General features: G+C 38.9%; 1 protein-coding gene across 1 annotated transcript in view; it reads right to left on the bottom strand.

Moving 5' to 3' along the window:
• MROH2B (maestro heat like repeat family member 2B) overlaps positions 1–15,511 on the bottom strand; it is a 70,945-nt gene extending 55,434 nt beyond the window's left edge. Inside the window, exons 1-11 of the mRNA XM_028098106.2 lie at positions 15,484–15,511; positions 14,104–14,165; positions 12,440–12,550; positions 10,916–11,075; positions 10,089–10,187; positions 7,224–7,378; positions 4,784–4,924; positions 4,311–4,403; positions 4,152–4,221; positions 2,353–2,466; positions 933–1,006 (exon numbers count right to left, since the gene is read on the bottom strand). Of these exons, the coding sequence (XP_027953907.1) occupies positions 933–1,006; positions 2,353–2,466; positions 4,152–4,221; positions 4,311–4,403; positions 4,784–4,924; positions 7,224–7,378; positions 10,089–10,187; positions 10,916–11,075; positions 12,440–12,550; positions 14,104–14,165; positions 15,484–15,511 (1,107 nt within the window). The remainder of the gene's footprint in view (positions 1–932; positions 1,007–2,352; positions 2,467–4,151; positions 4,222–4,310; positions 4,404–4,783; positions 4,925–7,223; positions 7,379–10,088; positions 10,188–10,915; positions 11,076–12,439; positions 12,551–14,103; positions 14,166–15,483) is intronic.
• Positions 15,512–16,616: the final 1,105 nt, after the last annotated feature.

Below are 16,616 nucleotides of genomic sequence, written 5' to 3'. Positions count from 1 at the left end.
GTTAGTTAACATATAATGTAATATTAGTTTCAGGAGTAGAATTTAGTGATTCATCACTTACATATAATGCCCAGTGCTCATCACAAGTTCCCTCCTTAATGCCCATCACCCATTTAACCCATCCCCCATCCACCTCCCCTCCAGCAACCCTTCGTTTGTTCCTATCATTAAGAGTCTGTTTTATGGTTTGCCTCTCTTTTTTCCTTTCCCCTGTGTTCACCAGTTTTGTTTCTCAAATTCCACATATGAGTGAAATCATATGGTATTTGTCTTTCTCTGATTGATTTATTCCACTTAGCATAATTATTGTCATTTATTGTATAACTTTTGTTATAGTCACTGCAGATGAAAGTCTCTTAGGGGAATTTTCTTCTTTTCATTGGTTTTTGTATAGGGCTTTGATCCAAAGAAAATATGGTTTTAATAAAAAAAATAATAATTTCTATTTTTTATTTGTTCCAGTACAAGTTATATATCTTATCTAATATGGAATACTTTAATCAAATAATCAGGAAATATTGTGCAATCTACTGTGTGCAAAACTTGCTCTAGATCTTCCTTAGCTGGAAAATAAGATATCTAAGCTAAAAAAACACAACAACAACAAACAGACTTAGGGGTTATTATTTTTTGGAGGAAGATACATTATTTTTATAATTAAGAATTTTAAAACCATTTGAAGAGCATAGCACTGTGATGCTCTGGGCAAAAATCTTTTTTTTCCTACTGAGAAGCCCTTGAACTGAATGTACTTTAGAACTTTACCTTGATATAGTTTATTTTTGGGGAAAGATGGAATTGTATTAAAATTCGAATTTATCACTGAGCTCTTTATAAAGCAATCTTAAAGTAGATTCTTAAAGAATCAAAGCCATTTAATTAATTCCTAAAACTACCATCAACAAAATTAAAGTCCCCATTATTTCTCTTACTTTTATATTGAAGTCACCCATGACGACTTTGACTGTACTTTCAATTGAAGTGATGTGATCTCGCAACTTGGGCTCTGAAAGATAGGGAGAGAAATGAAGAGATCAGATTCAGTAGGAGTATAGTCTGTTCTAGGATTGATGAAAACCCATTAGAGTTTATGGTACATAATTTCAAAGTCTTTTGTCCATAACATTTCATGCTATTCAATTTCCTCTTATCTTCTCCATTTTTAAAAAGATTTTATTTATTTATTTGAGAGTGAGAGAGTGAATGAGAGAGAGAAAGCACGAGCGGCAGGGTCGGGGGGGGATGCAGAGGGAGAGGGAGAAGCAGACTCTCCGCTGAGCAGGGAGCCCAACACGGGCTTCATCCCAGAACCCTGGGATCGTGACCTGAGCCTACGGCAGACCCTTAACCCACTGAGCCACTTAGGCACCCCTCTTCTTTTTCAGTTTATGAAAGATGTTTATTGCTCTCTTTGCTCCATATTATATTTGATTTCATCTTGTTTAAAATGTTAGGTTCCAAAGTGGACTCAACACATCATGCCCAATGGATTAGCTTTAAATTCTGTGAGACTACTTCATATTTCTTGTCTGCTGATTCTTCATTAAATCTCAGGGCTAACTGAATTTTTTGAAATATTATAATATAGGATAAAAATGAGTTCTCATTTTTTATTGAATCCAAGATATCATCAATTTTATGAGATAACAGTATTTTATATTTTATCAAAAAAACCTTATAGTGGCTGATTATAATTAAAGATGCTATCAGTTATGAGATAAATTCCAATAACATGAAAATATGTGCTTCTTGGAATTAATGAAGTATGATATTCCATTAAATTCTGCTCTTTTCTAAATGTACTAATCTCTAGAATATTGTGCATTCCTCCCACCTACCCCCTATTTATTGGGCTACTTAGCCGGCTTACTAGATCTTCTAAATTCTAAATTTGATTTTCAAATATTCTACTTCTTCTCAACTACGTATATCCATAAGTATCATGAAAGAAGAGAGGTAACTGAAAATGCCATTTAAAAGTATTAGATTATAGGGGCACCTGGGTGCTCAGTCAGTTAAGCAGCTGCCTTCAGCTCAGGTCATGATCTCAGAGTCCTGGGATCGAGTTCTGCATTGGGATCCCTGCTCAGTGGGGAGTCTGCTTCTCCCTCTCCCTCTACCCCTCCCGCCTGCTCATGCTTTCGCACCTTCTCTTTCTCTCTCTCTCTCTCAAATAAATAAATAAAATCTTTTAAAAAGTAGTAGATTGTAGATGACCAAGAAGACAGAGCTTTACTTGAATATGATCTTCTATAAACACCCCAAAGACATAGAATAAAGTTAGAGAATGCACAGGCTTCAGTTTGCTTCTTGGCACAAAATAAACCATTTTGGCTTCATTCCTTTGCTTACCCTCAGCATTGATAGCTGATCTTAACAAAGTCAAGATTCCCATTCGAGTAGTTTCATTATTACTTCTCATTTGTTCATCAAAAAATTCCATCAGGTCTGCAGGGTTGGAATGGGCTGCAGGTTTAAGACATACTGGAGTCATAAGAACTCATTTTCACCTTAGGTAAAATACTTGTAAATGGAAAAAGCAGAATTTCATGAAGATTATCAAAGTCACTCTTTGGTTGGTAACTAGATTTTATTACATCGATGCATCTTTAGTATCATGGAATTAAGCAGTTTGGTCACTAAGAGAGATTTATATAACACATTTGTTCATACCTGTGAATATGATTTTATTTAGAAATTAGTTTTTTTTACAGATGGAATCGATTTAAGATAACGTTATTAGGGTGGGCCCTAATTCAGTATGAGATGAGAAAAGGAGAGGAGATAAGGGGAGAACGCCGTGTGAACATGGAGGCAGAGATTGGAATGATGCTTCACCAGCTGTGGAGCTAGAGAGCTACAAGAGTAAGTCAGGAAGCAGGGAAGAAAGAGAAAAGGTCTGATTGGAGTAAAGCGGTTTGGGTTTGAAATTATTAGAGATAGAATGAAGTAGTTAATTAGATTGAGCATAGAACAGAGGAAAGAATAGAAACAAAGGGACCAGTTAGTGGAGAACTAGAACATAATAGAAAGGTAACGCAGTGAAGTAGTAGAAATGACATATTTGGGAGAGGGTGGAGGTGGAGGTATGGGAGGTATGGGATTGCTCTTGTCCTTACTTTTCAGGGTCTATGTTGGAACATAATTTGTATACTGACTCTGAGAACTTGGTGTCTCCTCTATGACCTGCACCAGGTATTCTAACCAGACAAAGGGTGGGACTGTGATGTGAGAGCAGGAAGGAAGGGGAAACAGTGAAGGAGAGACAGAGAGAAAAGGAATAGACATTAAAAAATGACCAGGGCGAAAAAAGCATGACTTTGGGTTTGACACAGTCTCAAATAATCTCAAATACCAAGAAAAAAAGCATCCCCTATCCCTAGGGTTACCAACTCACCTTGGTTTGCCTAGAAATAAATCCATCCATATGTGGCCAATTAATTTTTGACAAAGGAGCCAAAAATATATAATAAGGAAAGGATAGTCTCTTCAATAAATGGTGTTGGGAAAATGGACAGCCACATGCAAAAGAATGAAACTAGATCCCTACTTTATACCATATACAAAAATCAAATCAAAATAAAGACGTGAATGTAAGACCTGAAACCATGAAACTCCTGGAAGAAAACATAGGTGGTGAGCTCCTTGACATTGGTCTTGGCAATGATTTTTTGGATTTGACAACAAAAGCAGAAGCAACAAAGGCAAAAATAAATAAGTGGTACTATATCAAACCAAAAATCTTCTGCTCAGCAGAAAAAAACCCCACAAAAACCATTAACAAAATGAAAAAGCAACAGATGGGATGGGAAAAATATTTGTCAACCATATATCTGATAAGGGGGTTAACTCCCAAAATATGTCAGAAATTTTCTGGTTTTAGAACTGAAAGTTCTACCCTTGGAAGTCCATTAGTTCCAGGCAAACCAGGATGATTGGTTGCCCTACCTGTTGCGCTTCTCTTGGGAATGGGAGGACAGGGAGAGGCACAGGATACCATGAATTGAAGATATAGTGTGTGTGTGTGTGTGTGTGTGTGTGTGTGTGTGTGTGTGTAATAACTAATATGACAGTTTGCACACCCTTCATCACGGGTGTCATCATTACTGGGAGACATTTTTATTAAAAACCCTCTGGACGCTGGATCCTACCTAGAATGAGGAAACAGCTTGAAGCTTCAATTTCATTTTCCTTCACTGGAGGCTCTGGAACTCTGCACACCTGAATGAGCAAGAAGAATCAGGTGGGAGATGTTAAAAACAAAACCGGTGGAAATGAAACAATCAGATCTGACAGCAGGGTTTTCTTACCTGGTGGAGTAAATTGATAAAGATGGTTTTTCTCAAGCCCTTTGGAAGGGCAGTGTCATAAAGGACCACCGCGGTCAGTATTTGTTTTAGACTCTAGAATGGAAGTTCTCAAAGGTTAGTTGGAGGCTGCCCGTGAAGCAGCAGCACAGGATGTGGAAGACAAATAATTATGCTTTTTGTGAGGAGAACAAACCCATAACCTTCCTGCGGTTACCAGTTTTCTTTAGTGATTCTGGGCCCCCCTGCCTTAGTCAGTGCCTCAGTAGCTTGAAAAGAAAATTCTTAACCCCTTTTTTGGAATTCCATCCCCCAGCTATGCCAACCTCTTCTCTACCTCATGTTTCTCAAAAAGTATTTAAGTTTAGCTGCCCAAACCAGTATCTCAGTTCTTTGGGACCTCTGGAGCCTTACTGTCTTCCAGGATGGTTACAGACAGACTCTCTGAATCGGTTCCTTGAGGGTGTGGCTCTTACCTGAGTGATGTGAAAATCAATCTCTTTGTCTTTATACTGGTTCAGGAGCCAGGGTACCTGGTCCAGGGCATAGTCACAGAGGTCTTCCCGATGGAGCAGCAGGCTCACTGTGGGGCCGTGTGCCTTAACGATGGCCAAAGTCTGCAGAGACCGCCAACAAATACCACTTCTAATACTTCACTGTGCTTTTTGTACAGTTCTCAGAATACCTGGAGCTTTAAACACCCCCAAACAACTTTCCTCACTGCCTCCAACCAAGAGAGAATTCTTTAAGAAATGTTTAGGTTAAGATCACTGCATGAGGCAGTTCCATTTGTATTTTCAGCTCTATCTACATCTATATCTATATGATACTCATTTCAGTATTTGCCCCTCTTCCCATTTCTTAAACCTTTCTCTACTAGTCCCTTTCTTTCAATATACTAATAAATTGAAAATTTCCCTCATACTAAAAAAAAATCTTCGATTCTATATCACTTTGACCCCAATTCTGTTTCTTTCCTTTCTTCAAAAAAAGTAAGTGGTGAATCACTAAATTCTCTTCATGAAACCAATATTACACTATATGTTAACTCATTAGAATTTAAATAAAAACTTGAAATAAACAAAAAGCAAAGCTTTCTGAAAGAGAGGTCTACATTTGCTATCTCCACTTCCCACCTCTCATTTACTCTTCAATCCACTCTGGTTTCTGTTGACATAAAAAATGAATAAGTATAAAATATAAATGTAAATAGGTTGATTGTAAAAATTTAGAAATCACAAAAGCTATGAAGAAGAAAACACAGTATTTGCATTGCTGACAGTATCCATAGATAATCACAGTTTGGTGTATTTTAATATTTTTTTTATTTATTTGACTTATTCTTTCCCATATTTCCTCTATATGTTTTAATTTTTAAAAAAACTAATGCCATTCTTTGATATATAGTTCTACATTCAGCTTTTTCTACCTAATATGATGGGATGAATTTTTTTTTCCTGTCGGCTTAGTTTTGTTGTCTAGCAAACCATCTCAAAACTTAGTGGCTCAGAATAACAACCATTTATTTCACTCAACTGTGTGTCAGCTGGATGATTCTTCTAAGCAATTGGACATTTCCAAGCAATGGACGCCTTTCAAGATTATTTTCGGTTGAGCACTGTAACAATAGACTCCATAGATCTCCCTTTACTTCTTGAAAATTATTCTTTTCTTAGTTTCTAAGATCTCATTCTCCTTGCTTAGAACCCTTCCAAGGTTTCTTATTTCCTATTTAAAAAAATGTCCAAACTCCTGTGTAGCATTCAAGGCTCTTCATTTGGCCAAGACCAAAACCTTTTCTGGTTTTATTTGTTTCTGCTTCTTTCTATCTCCTTTCTCTTCTCTTCCTTTTCTCCCACCGGACTCACTCAAGTGTGCATGTTATCTTGTCTCCAGCCTCTGCTTCAGCAGCTTTTATTGCCTCTTTAGGGAATGCCTCTTGCTTGGGTGAATGTCTTTATAGGCTGCAAGATCAGTTTCAATGTCACAGCCTTTGCATTACTCACCACAGGAGTTAAGTGCTTCTCTCTTTCTGTTCCCTCATTACTGTGTGCACCTTCTTGTCACTTGTCTACTGTGTGCACCTTCTTGTCACTTGTCTAACTCTTTCTGTGGGAAGCTAAGAAAGTACTTGTATTGAATTGTGTTTTTCAGGTGCTTTGAAGAAAAGACTTCTACAGGATATTTTAAAAGTTCCCTGTTTGCTAACGATTTAACTACCCCAGCATGTTAAAAAAAATAAATGCTTTGGTAGCTTAAAGCATAGGAAAGAAACTGAACTAGAGAGGGCTAAGAGTTACATCTTTTATAATATAGGAATAAAAGACCTAAGTAGGATGTAATTTAGCCCCCATTTAAATATTATACCGATTAAGCAAGATAGACATGGGATTCCATGTGCACACACTTTGTAATCTCTTCTGCACAAGGCATTATGATCTTTTGAAGCAGCCATGCACATCCTTTAGATGTTATTTTATTTCACTGTCATCTTCATAAACATGGGAAACTTTTGTGGGCTGTTGTTTTTTCTAATCAGTGACTCAGCCCAAATATGGGTTATAAGACATGAAATAACACATTTCTATATATTTTACTCATCTTCAGTTAGTTATTGTTCTTTCCACACACTGGAATGTCAGTTCCATGAGAGTGGGGATTTTGGTCTGTTCAATCCCTGCTGTCTCCCCAGCATGGGGAACAGTGTCTGACATGTCATGGGGATTCAATAAATATTAGTTTAAGAATGAATAAATAGTGATTTGAAACAGCAAAAACAAAAGCATTGATAAACCTGATAAAACACAACTTATAGCTTTCCAAAACAACTGAGATTAATGATTATATCAGAGAGTGGAGGAAGTTCAAGCAGCATGGAAGGAGAGCTAGCTTGGGCATGCTGAGGCCCCCACTCACTTGCATGGGTGAGGTAATGGGGGCCCACTTCTCCATTATATACCGGAACAGCATGAAGATCTTGTCAGATAGTCGGTTGGCATCCAATCTTGGATAGGGGAAGTCTCTCCAGTGGTTGACGTACTTGTAAATGGCCTTGCTGAATTTCTCAAGGGCTGCATTTTAAAAACAACCACAGACTGAGAAAAGTATTAAGATGGGAGGGACCATAAAATAATTTGAGACGAGTGTACTGATGATTAGCAAATGTGTGATAGTTTCTATAAAATGTTATGACTGTCCCAAATAAACATATAAAAAGTATTCAGTCACGTTAGTGAAATGTAAGTTAAAACCATAATGAGAATACAACAGACCGTCTAACCATAATGAGAATACAACAGACCGTCTAGAACTGCTAAAATTTCAGACAATGTCAAACTTTGGTAAGATTAAGGTGCAGCTGGTGTTTTCATGTACTGCTGGGGGGAGCATGAATTGATATAAACACTTTAGAAAACTGATACTATTTACCAAAGTTGAATATGTGTTCTCTATGACCCAGAAATTCCACTCCTAAGTATGCGGTCGTTAGATACACAAATAGATAGGCACTAAAAAACTTGCACAAGAATGTTCATATTCACTTTCTTTTTGGGTCATAGCCTTAAACAGAAAACAGAAAATGTCTGTCAGCAGGTACAATGGACGAATTGTAGTATAGACATGCAATAGAATACAGAAGTGAACATGGACTGAGCTTCACACAACATGTATGAATCTCACAAATAGGTGAAACTAATCTATGGTGTTGGGAGTCAGGCTTGTAGTTATCCTTGGAAAGGATGGAGATGATGATGACTGGCCGGAAAGCTGAGATGGGATTCTGGGGTATTAGTAATGTCCCATTTCTTGACCTGGGTGGTGGTCAAATGAGTAAGTTCATTTTGTGACAACTCATCAACCTGCACACTTCTGATTTGTATGTTTTTCCATGGGTCTGTTTCAGTTCAATAAAATAAAAAAATCTTGGGCCTGCAAAAATATCATTTGGACCATGAACCCATATATATTTGCATCAAATGCATTAAATAATATAATTTGTTCCTTCGGCCCTCATGTTTCACTAGATGATGAAGAAAATTCATTGTTTACTCTTCAATGATATTTCACATGCAAAGAATACTCTGGAAAGATCCCGAGTATCTTAGTGCTGGCCATGTATTGACTCATTCACATTCCCTTTAGACTGATAATCTCCTGCTATACTTTGTCATAATCGTGTGTGTGTGTGTGTGTGTTTGTCTTGCACTGGCCAAAAGCAACATGAGGGAAAGGATGTCTTATCTATTGATGATATCAGAAGCAATGAGCACAATGTCTGCTTATTGGCTGATTGATTGAATGAATAACTAGATGGACAGATGGATGACTATGTAATTTTATACTCTTCTTTCGCGGCAGTCAGGCAAAAGTTGCTTTAGGACCAAAGGGCACTAGATAACTTTATAACACAAAGACAGAGAATCCCTTATTCAATGCCATGACGATTTCTAATTTTATTTCCTTTCCCCTGTTGGGTTGTTGATATTGCAGGTAGAAATGCTATTACAAGCACCAAAGTTTATTTGCAAGAACACAGTGTTAGCTGTGATAGTAAGTCAGAAAAATAAAAAGTCTTGAAAGGTGGCCTGATCTAGTATAATTGCTCAAGTTCTTGAGCCAGACTCTCATAGTTCAGATCTTGGCTCTGCCACACACTAGCTATATGACTGCAGGCAAGCTGTTAACTTTCTATGCCTCCATTTTCTCATCTGTAAAAGGAAGGAAAATGTTACTTACCAAATGGGGTTGCTGTGAGGTTAAAGGAAATGATAATCTTAAAATGCCCAAGGCAGTATTCAGGCACACAGTAAATTCTCAGTATATACCAGATACAGATATTGCTTCCATTGAGGACAGAAAAGAGAAAATGGCCAAAACAGAACAGAAAAGACTTGGTTGAGAGGTAAAGATGACATCCCTGACAGCATGGGCTTTTAAATATTACAAAATAGTAGTGTTGGGGGGTGTTGGGGTGGGGGAGAGGGATCCTAGCAATCATTTTATTTAATGTGTTTAGAGGTGAAAATGAGATGGAGAGAGGGCAGAATCACCTGATGGTTCAGTGGATGATCACGGAGAAGAGTCGAGGTCTCCAGACTCACCCAAGAAGCCTCTCACTGTGCTGTATATGCTGTTTCCTGGAAATTCCAGGGCATTTTCTTCTCTGTAGACTCTTGATTACTCTAGATGTATTTCAGTTTCGGGGTAGAGGGAATTTGTGACCCATAGTTTACCTATTTTCCTTAATTTTATCATTGCTTGTACTTTGATTAGATTGATTACTTATCATTATTACAATATTGTGTTATGAAGCGATACCAACATTTAGCCTACTGCTAAGAGCTGGTGAGCTCCCAGAACCACTGTGGGGGAAGTGTGATCCAACTAAAGAAGGAGGCTCATAGACATGGAGGCTATTTAGGGTAGTGGAAAGTGTACAGACCACAGTCACATAGACTTGAACACCACCTCTCCATTTCATTGACTGTCACCACTTTAAGGAAATTGCTTAATTTCCATGACCCTCAGTTTCTTATCTGTAAAATGGGGGGAGGGAGGTAATAGTACTTACCTTGCTTTGAGGATTGAGACAGAGAGAATTATAATTGCTTTGAGGACTGAGAGAGTTAAGTCCCTGTAGAGAAACTTCCATGTGGTAGGCACTCAATAAATGATAGTTATTATTATTAAAAAGAACAGAACTAGAGTAAAAGGAAAAATAAAACATTTACACAATTCACAGTCTGGTCTTAACAAAGAGGAAACCATAGGGATACCCACCAATACAGAAAACTTTCTTCATCCTCTCCTCGTCGGCAAGCCTGAGCATGGTTTGCATGGTTAGCAGGGTCATCATCATGAAGGGAATACTCTGGGACACTGCCAAGAGGGGCACAAGAAAAGAAAAGCATTATCCTCACACCGGGGAGTTTTGCGCTTCTCCACGTCAGCAAGAAGCATGTCGAGGCTGTGTCAGGGAGACAGATGAGGTGCAGCAGGAAGATATTCTCCTCTATCCCTCTTTTGCCATAATGCCTGGCTGTAGTTTGAGAATCAAGGAGTGGTTGGTTTAAAATAAGGTGATAGGCATAAAGACACCTGTACCCGTTGTTTGTAGCAATTGCCTATTTGGAAAATTGTTTGATTAATGTCCATCTCTCCCACCAGAACTTGGCTGCATCCCCAGGGCCTAGCCCAGGTAATAGATGCTCAATAAAAATATATAAGTAAGTAAGTAAGTAAATAAATAAATAAATATCTGTTAAATAAAGTGACGTAGAAAAACAATCATAACAAATTCTTACTTCATGTAAGTGTTCAGTGGTTTTCAGAACATGCCTTATGGAAAAAAGGCTTTTGCAAACACAAAGCCAGATGAAAGGGCAGTAAGGGTGGGAGAGTCCAGTCAAATCCAGAGCAGCATGGACTAATGGCAGGTCAGCAGGCTCATCTATGCTCAGAAAGGACTGCCTAAATCCCACTATCGATGCTTTTTAGTAGGATGGAAGGGAAGTATGGTCTCCCTTCTGCTGTCTGCACCATCTGGTTTTAGACAGTGACTCAGGGTGGATGCTTCCCAGGCAAATGTGGAGATGCTCCCTCCATACCGTAGCTGGTTGCCAGTTCAGCCAGAGCAAGCACGACGAATTCATCTGGTAGTTCCAGGATCCTGAAGTTACTTTGTACTTCATACATCACAGAGTTGAAATCATGTGCAGCAAGAGACACCAAAACCTCACCAGCCAGCATCCTGGTTTCTCTGAGGATCTGAGGAAGAAACAACAATAACAATTAGAGGAAGAACAGGGGGAGTTTTCAGAGAGGTAATAGTCTAGATAATATTCTAAGTTCCACTGGCTTTGGGATAGAGAGAGAATAAGATGTTACAAGCCCAGGGGGAAAAGCCTCTAGAGTGGGGGTCAGTAGCTGCCAAGCAGAGGTAACTTTAATGAACTGTAAAATCAGGTTTTAATAAGGTTCTTGTAAACTTGAGATTAATATATATTTTCTTGCTAATTGATTAAGCACTATAAACACAGGATCTATGTTTTATGTGTGAGTGATGAATCACTGTGGTTGAAAGACTGGAGAGAATGGTGAAAGGGAAATGGGACCAGGAGTCTAGACTTTTGGGTTTTAATATTGTCCTGATCTAGTTATCTTTGATACTGGAGATATTTGGAGGGACTTCTGTTTTTGATCACGCTGAACTAGGTAAATTTGATCAACTCTCCTGCCGAGGAAAATAAAAAAACCTGGACAAACTATTAGAAAATATACTCATAAAAACATCACAATATAGGGTGGAATGAATTACTAAGTTGAGATCTACAAAAGATTGGGAATCCAGAGAGATAAGTCCTATATTTGAGGCTGCTTTGCAGTATTTTGGGAGAATGGACAGAATTTAGGACCAACAAATGGTGACACTCTGGTCATCCGACTTCTTATCTTTTGGCCTAAGACTCCAAAAGGCTGCATTTAAATGAAAGGTGCACTTGACCCTCCATGGACTGTAGTCCAACTTGGAATCACAGAAGTGCCCCTCTGCCAAATCTCAAGTCCTGAAATTAATCATAGATTAATTTAATTTGCAATTAAATTCCTTACCTACCCTTGGCAGGTAAATATCCTTTCTGGAAGAAAACATCTTAAAACTCAAATTATTTCTACAAATAATTTTTTCAGATATAGTGCCTAGCATAGGTAGCTAAGTAGGCACATAAAGAGATAATAATTCATATGCAAAGCAAGAAAACTGGGTTCTAGTTACTTGTTCTGTCAATAGATAGATGTGTTATTTTCAAAAAAATCTCTTCAAGCATCAACATGTTCATCTAAAAGTGGAATGGATAATATTACCTCTAAAGTATTGTTTTTTAGCTTTGCCTCAGTTTCCTTATCTGTGAAGGGATAAATAATTGGTACTGTAATAATATCCAAGTTATCGTGAAGGAACAAATGAAAGTGATTTGCAATTCAGGCAGCAATGTACGAAAATTTTATAAATGTCTCCATGGTTGCATTTGGGTCACTTAAAGATCAGTTGCAACCCTGACATTGATTCATCATTAAGAATCAAACTTTAGTATATGTGCTGCCGAAGCGAGCACATTAAGAATCAAACTTACATTGTTGTCTCTCATGTCCTTAGAAGCATAATAAATCAACCGTTGGACGATTGCATCATCCAAGATGTCACTATTCTGAATAATGGAAGTGAGATGACTATAAATGTCTTCCTGTGAACATACAAGTATATAGGCAGAATTTGAGTTGCAAAACTAAGGAATCAAACAAAGTGCAAATGATTAACATCTTCAAATTGAGCAATGTATTTCTACTTCACAATGGATTTTATACATTTTTTTTAAATTTTAAATTCAATCAGACAACTTATATAACATGATTAGTTTCATATATAGTGTTCAATGATTTATCAGTTTCATATTATAACACCCAGTGCTCATCACATCACATGCCATCCTTATTGGGGGATTTTATATATCTTAATTGGGGCTTCCTGAACATAATATGCAAACTTAGGAGACGAAAGCTTATATATAAAGCAAAGTTCTTTCTGAAAACTATTTTAACCTGACTACATTACTATGACAAAATCTAATTGAAGGTGGAGGCAAGCTACCTAACATATCAAAGTCTTGGAACTCACTGGAGTAGGGCCCTCAGGGGAATGGAAATGCTCATTACCCAAACCATTGCTCCTACCACTGGGCAGTGACTATGGTATTAAGAAACGCACTGTGATTCCCAAAGAGGCTGATAAGCTGTGAAACTGGATCCTAAGGGAGATTTATAAGTCCTTAGTTTTATTCATGCCTTATAGAAAGAAAGTTGTGACTTCTTTTGGACAGAGCTGCAGCCTCGGAATCATGGGGCTTGACCAGGTGCTGTGTGAGAGAGCTCTTCTCAATCTCTTAGGTGGCTGCATGGTCTCTGATAGATGAGAGACTGGGGTCTTGAAATGCCCAGCAGCCTCAAGCATGTTGCCTTCAAGGTACAGTGTCCATGTTGAAGGTGGGAAGTAACTCCCTCTACATAAAGGTTTCTAACACGCAGTCAGGTTGAGAACCCCCAGATTAGGAGATAAAGGTGTAGACCCTGTCCTTCACAGGGAGGCTGCATTGGATCCTGACTAGGAGCATTGTTTTGGAGTCAGACAGGCTTGTGTTCTGGTCATGTACCTGCTCTGGGTCTCAGTCCTCTTAGCTGTGAAATGGAAACGGCCATGCCTACCTCATAAAGGTGTGAGGGGTGACTAGAATACAAGTCACCGTGTTTAGAAAGCATCTCGGGTGCTGCTTCCTAGATAAGTGTCCCTTGGAGGTAGCTGCTGTTATTTTACAAAAGGTTGTTGGAGCCAGAAAAGCCTTCGCATCCCAGAGAAATAAATCTCTAATTGTGGAATAGCATCACAGATGAGTAGGGGAGACCTTTGGGGATTTTCATAGGAACTCTCAGCTTCTACAGGAGGAGATTCTCATCTGCATGGTTGTAAGTCTGGCCTCCCCCTCTTTCCACATCTGCCTATATAGAAAGGGGTATTCTTTAGCTAGCTTCCAGAATTGGATACTCTGATTCCTCAAATGCCAAATATCATTGTTGAAACATTACAATGACTTCCCTTATAACTCTACTTTTTGAAAGATTGAATGTTGTGTGTGAAGCCAGAGAGAAAAGAAGAAGTCAAGGGAAAGAAAGAGGTATATGAAGTGTTGCAATAATTGCACTAGGAAAAGTAAACGCAAAAGAGATTTTTCTCTATTTTCCTTACCTTACTAACATTATCTTCCATGTTCAGCATGCCTAGAGTGAGGTTAATATCTCCAAAAGTCTCTAAAATGTACAGGAAAAAAAGAACTCTCTGCTGAAATGCTCTTCTATTAATTCTTATGCAAGAGTTACAGAAATTTTTTTTCCTCTTGACTTCTCTCTCTCTTTCCTTTGCCCCCGACCCCTCTTCTTCTTGACTGTCAGCTCTTTGATGACAGGAGCTGTGTTTTATTCATATTTCATATACTTGACATACTTGCAAATAACAGATACTTAGTATTTTTTTCAAAACCTGAATTAAAAGTGAAGGGGAAGATGAAAGATGCTACATTCTGGGGCGCCTGTGTGGCTCAGTCGGTAAAGCGACTGCCTTCAGCTCAGGTCGTGACCCCGGGGTCCTGGGATGGAGCCCCACATCGAACTCCCTGCTCAGTGGGGAGTCTGTTTCTCTCTCTACCTCTGCCCCCCACCCCCTAACTTGTGCTCTTTCTCTCTCTCAAACAAATAAAAAAATCTTTTAAAAAAAGATGCTACATTCTTATTTATCCCTCTTGTCATGTAGGTATCACCCTATGTATCCTCTCAAGGCACAGCTCTCAGATGCCATGAGTTGAAACCCTTCCACCCTACTTGAGAACAAGAAGGCAATGGTGTGATATAGCTGTTTACTTTCATATCCCTCTCAGCACCTCCTCCATATCCTTTTCCACCATCTGTCTACCTCTCTTTCCCTCTGTCTAACCTTCTGGCTTTGCCATGTCCCTCTTCTGGCCCCAAGCTCATGGAACCTTCGGTTTTCTGATAATGATCTAAATTAGTTTGACTTGCACTTTCCAGGCATATCTATATTTGAATAAAGCTCATTGGAAAACTGAAAAAAAAATATGTGAGTCAAAAGAATAGAGCAATTCAGACCACATGACAAATTGGTAAGAGAGAAACCCTTGGAGGTGAGTCTCCAAATCAAGCCACAGATCCCTTTAGCACAGTCTTTTTTGGCAAAGCAGATAGGCAACCATGCTTGAAAATTAGGGGAAAATATTTCCAAAGGACTCTTCCAGTATTTAAGGTTAAATAAAAGACTGTCCTTCTTTGTGTTGTAGGCACCTTCTCCTCAGGTAGACTATGTAATTTTTAAAGACAGTAAGGCACCATCATCTCTCAGGCTCCTAGTCTATCACTGCCCCTTTACAATCAATGTGGTTTATTATTTTGGAATAAAAGGAGAGTAGAGAGAAATAATCTTACTTTAGTGTACTTTTCATAACACTTTTAAGTTGTACAGACCCTCCACAATGACTCACACCATCCCCCATCCCACATAAACTTATGATCGCACAGACACAAAACAGTTAGCTCCTCAGGATCCCATGATGCTCACCTACAGTTTCCTCCATGTCCTGAGTCATGTCTTGGCTGTTTCAGGCTCTCTAAGAGACAGCACCTAAGTATCAGAAATAGTAAGGCTAAAAAATTGAACAAGCAAGTTGGCAAGTTTCTCACAAAAGATTCACATGAGGTTCTCTAAAGGAAAGTCCCCCCTCCACTTGATTGGCACAATGATCTGGAAGCTTCCAGCGATGGGCTGCTATTGAGGAGGATGATGCTGTATTCTACCACTATGACATTTTCTTGCTTCTGAGCTCCTGCTGACCAACAAAATGGCTGCATCTCACCGAATATTGTCCCTTGGGTGGAGACCAGAGTGTCTGAGAAGGAAGAAGTTAGAGACTGGGACTCAAAGCATTTTTGTAGACCAAAGGAGATCCTCTCCCTAAACTTGGGTCCATTGATCACAAATTTGGGAATGGTTTTCAGTAGTCACTTTACTGGCCTGGTGTTGGTAAAGCCTTTATGGTGATCTTGTTGATTGTTCTACTTGGTGAAAGTCAGTCACACAAACTGGGCATGCTCAGTGGACCGGAATGCCCACCAGGGGCAGTTGAATGGAATGTCCAACTGACAGCAGCCAAGCAAAAGCCTTCTCTGCCTCCCCTTTCCGTTCCCCACTCCCCCTCCACCATTCACTCGGTCTAGGTCTTGGCCTCACTCCAGGCTCAGGCTTTTTTCTTTGATTCCATTCTCTTTTCCTGTTTTCAGATCATTTTTTATCCACACCTCTTGGCTATAATGCTTTCAACTTTATTAGTATGGACCTAAATCTGGTCCCAATGCCCCCAACCCTAAATCTATATGACCAGAATTTTCAGTGTATGCCCAGACTGACTGGATATTAATGAGGCAGGTGTTAGGGAAGGGGGTGCTAGGAGTCTATAGGTCTGGATGTGAAAGGGACCAAGAGAAGGGGCTCATGACAATTCTCATCCTTGACTGCTTCTCCAGTCATTTTCCCTTCATTGGTGAAGTTTATTTCAGATTCATAGGTCAAATCCTTCCAACTAAATCGTTGAATTCATCATTCTTTTTCCAGACAGATTATTTTGCATTGTATTTCTTATAGAGGACATCAGCAGGCTGTTGGTTAGGAATATTTTGAGCTTCCCAAGTCAGCAT

The sequence above is a fragment of the Eumetopias jubatus genome, unplaced genomic scaffold, assembly GCF_037043125.1.
Source record: "Eumetopias jubatus isolate StellerSeaLion01/CBP00866 unplaced genomic scaffold, mEumJub1_p1.0 scaffold_5, whole genome shotgun sequence".
Classification (NCBI taxonomy): domain Eukaryota; kingdom Metazoa; phylum Chordata; class Mammalia; order Carnivora; family Otariidae; genus Eumetopias; species Eumetopias jubatus.
The sequence above is the reverse complement of the archived record's forward strand: the minus strand, read 5'-3'. Positions and strand labels throughout refer to the sequence as shown.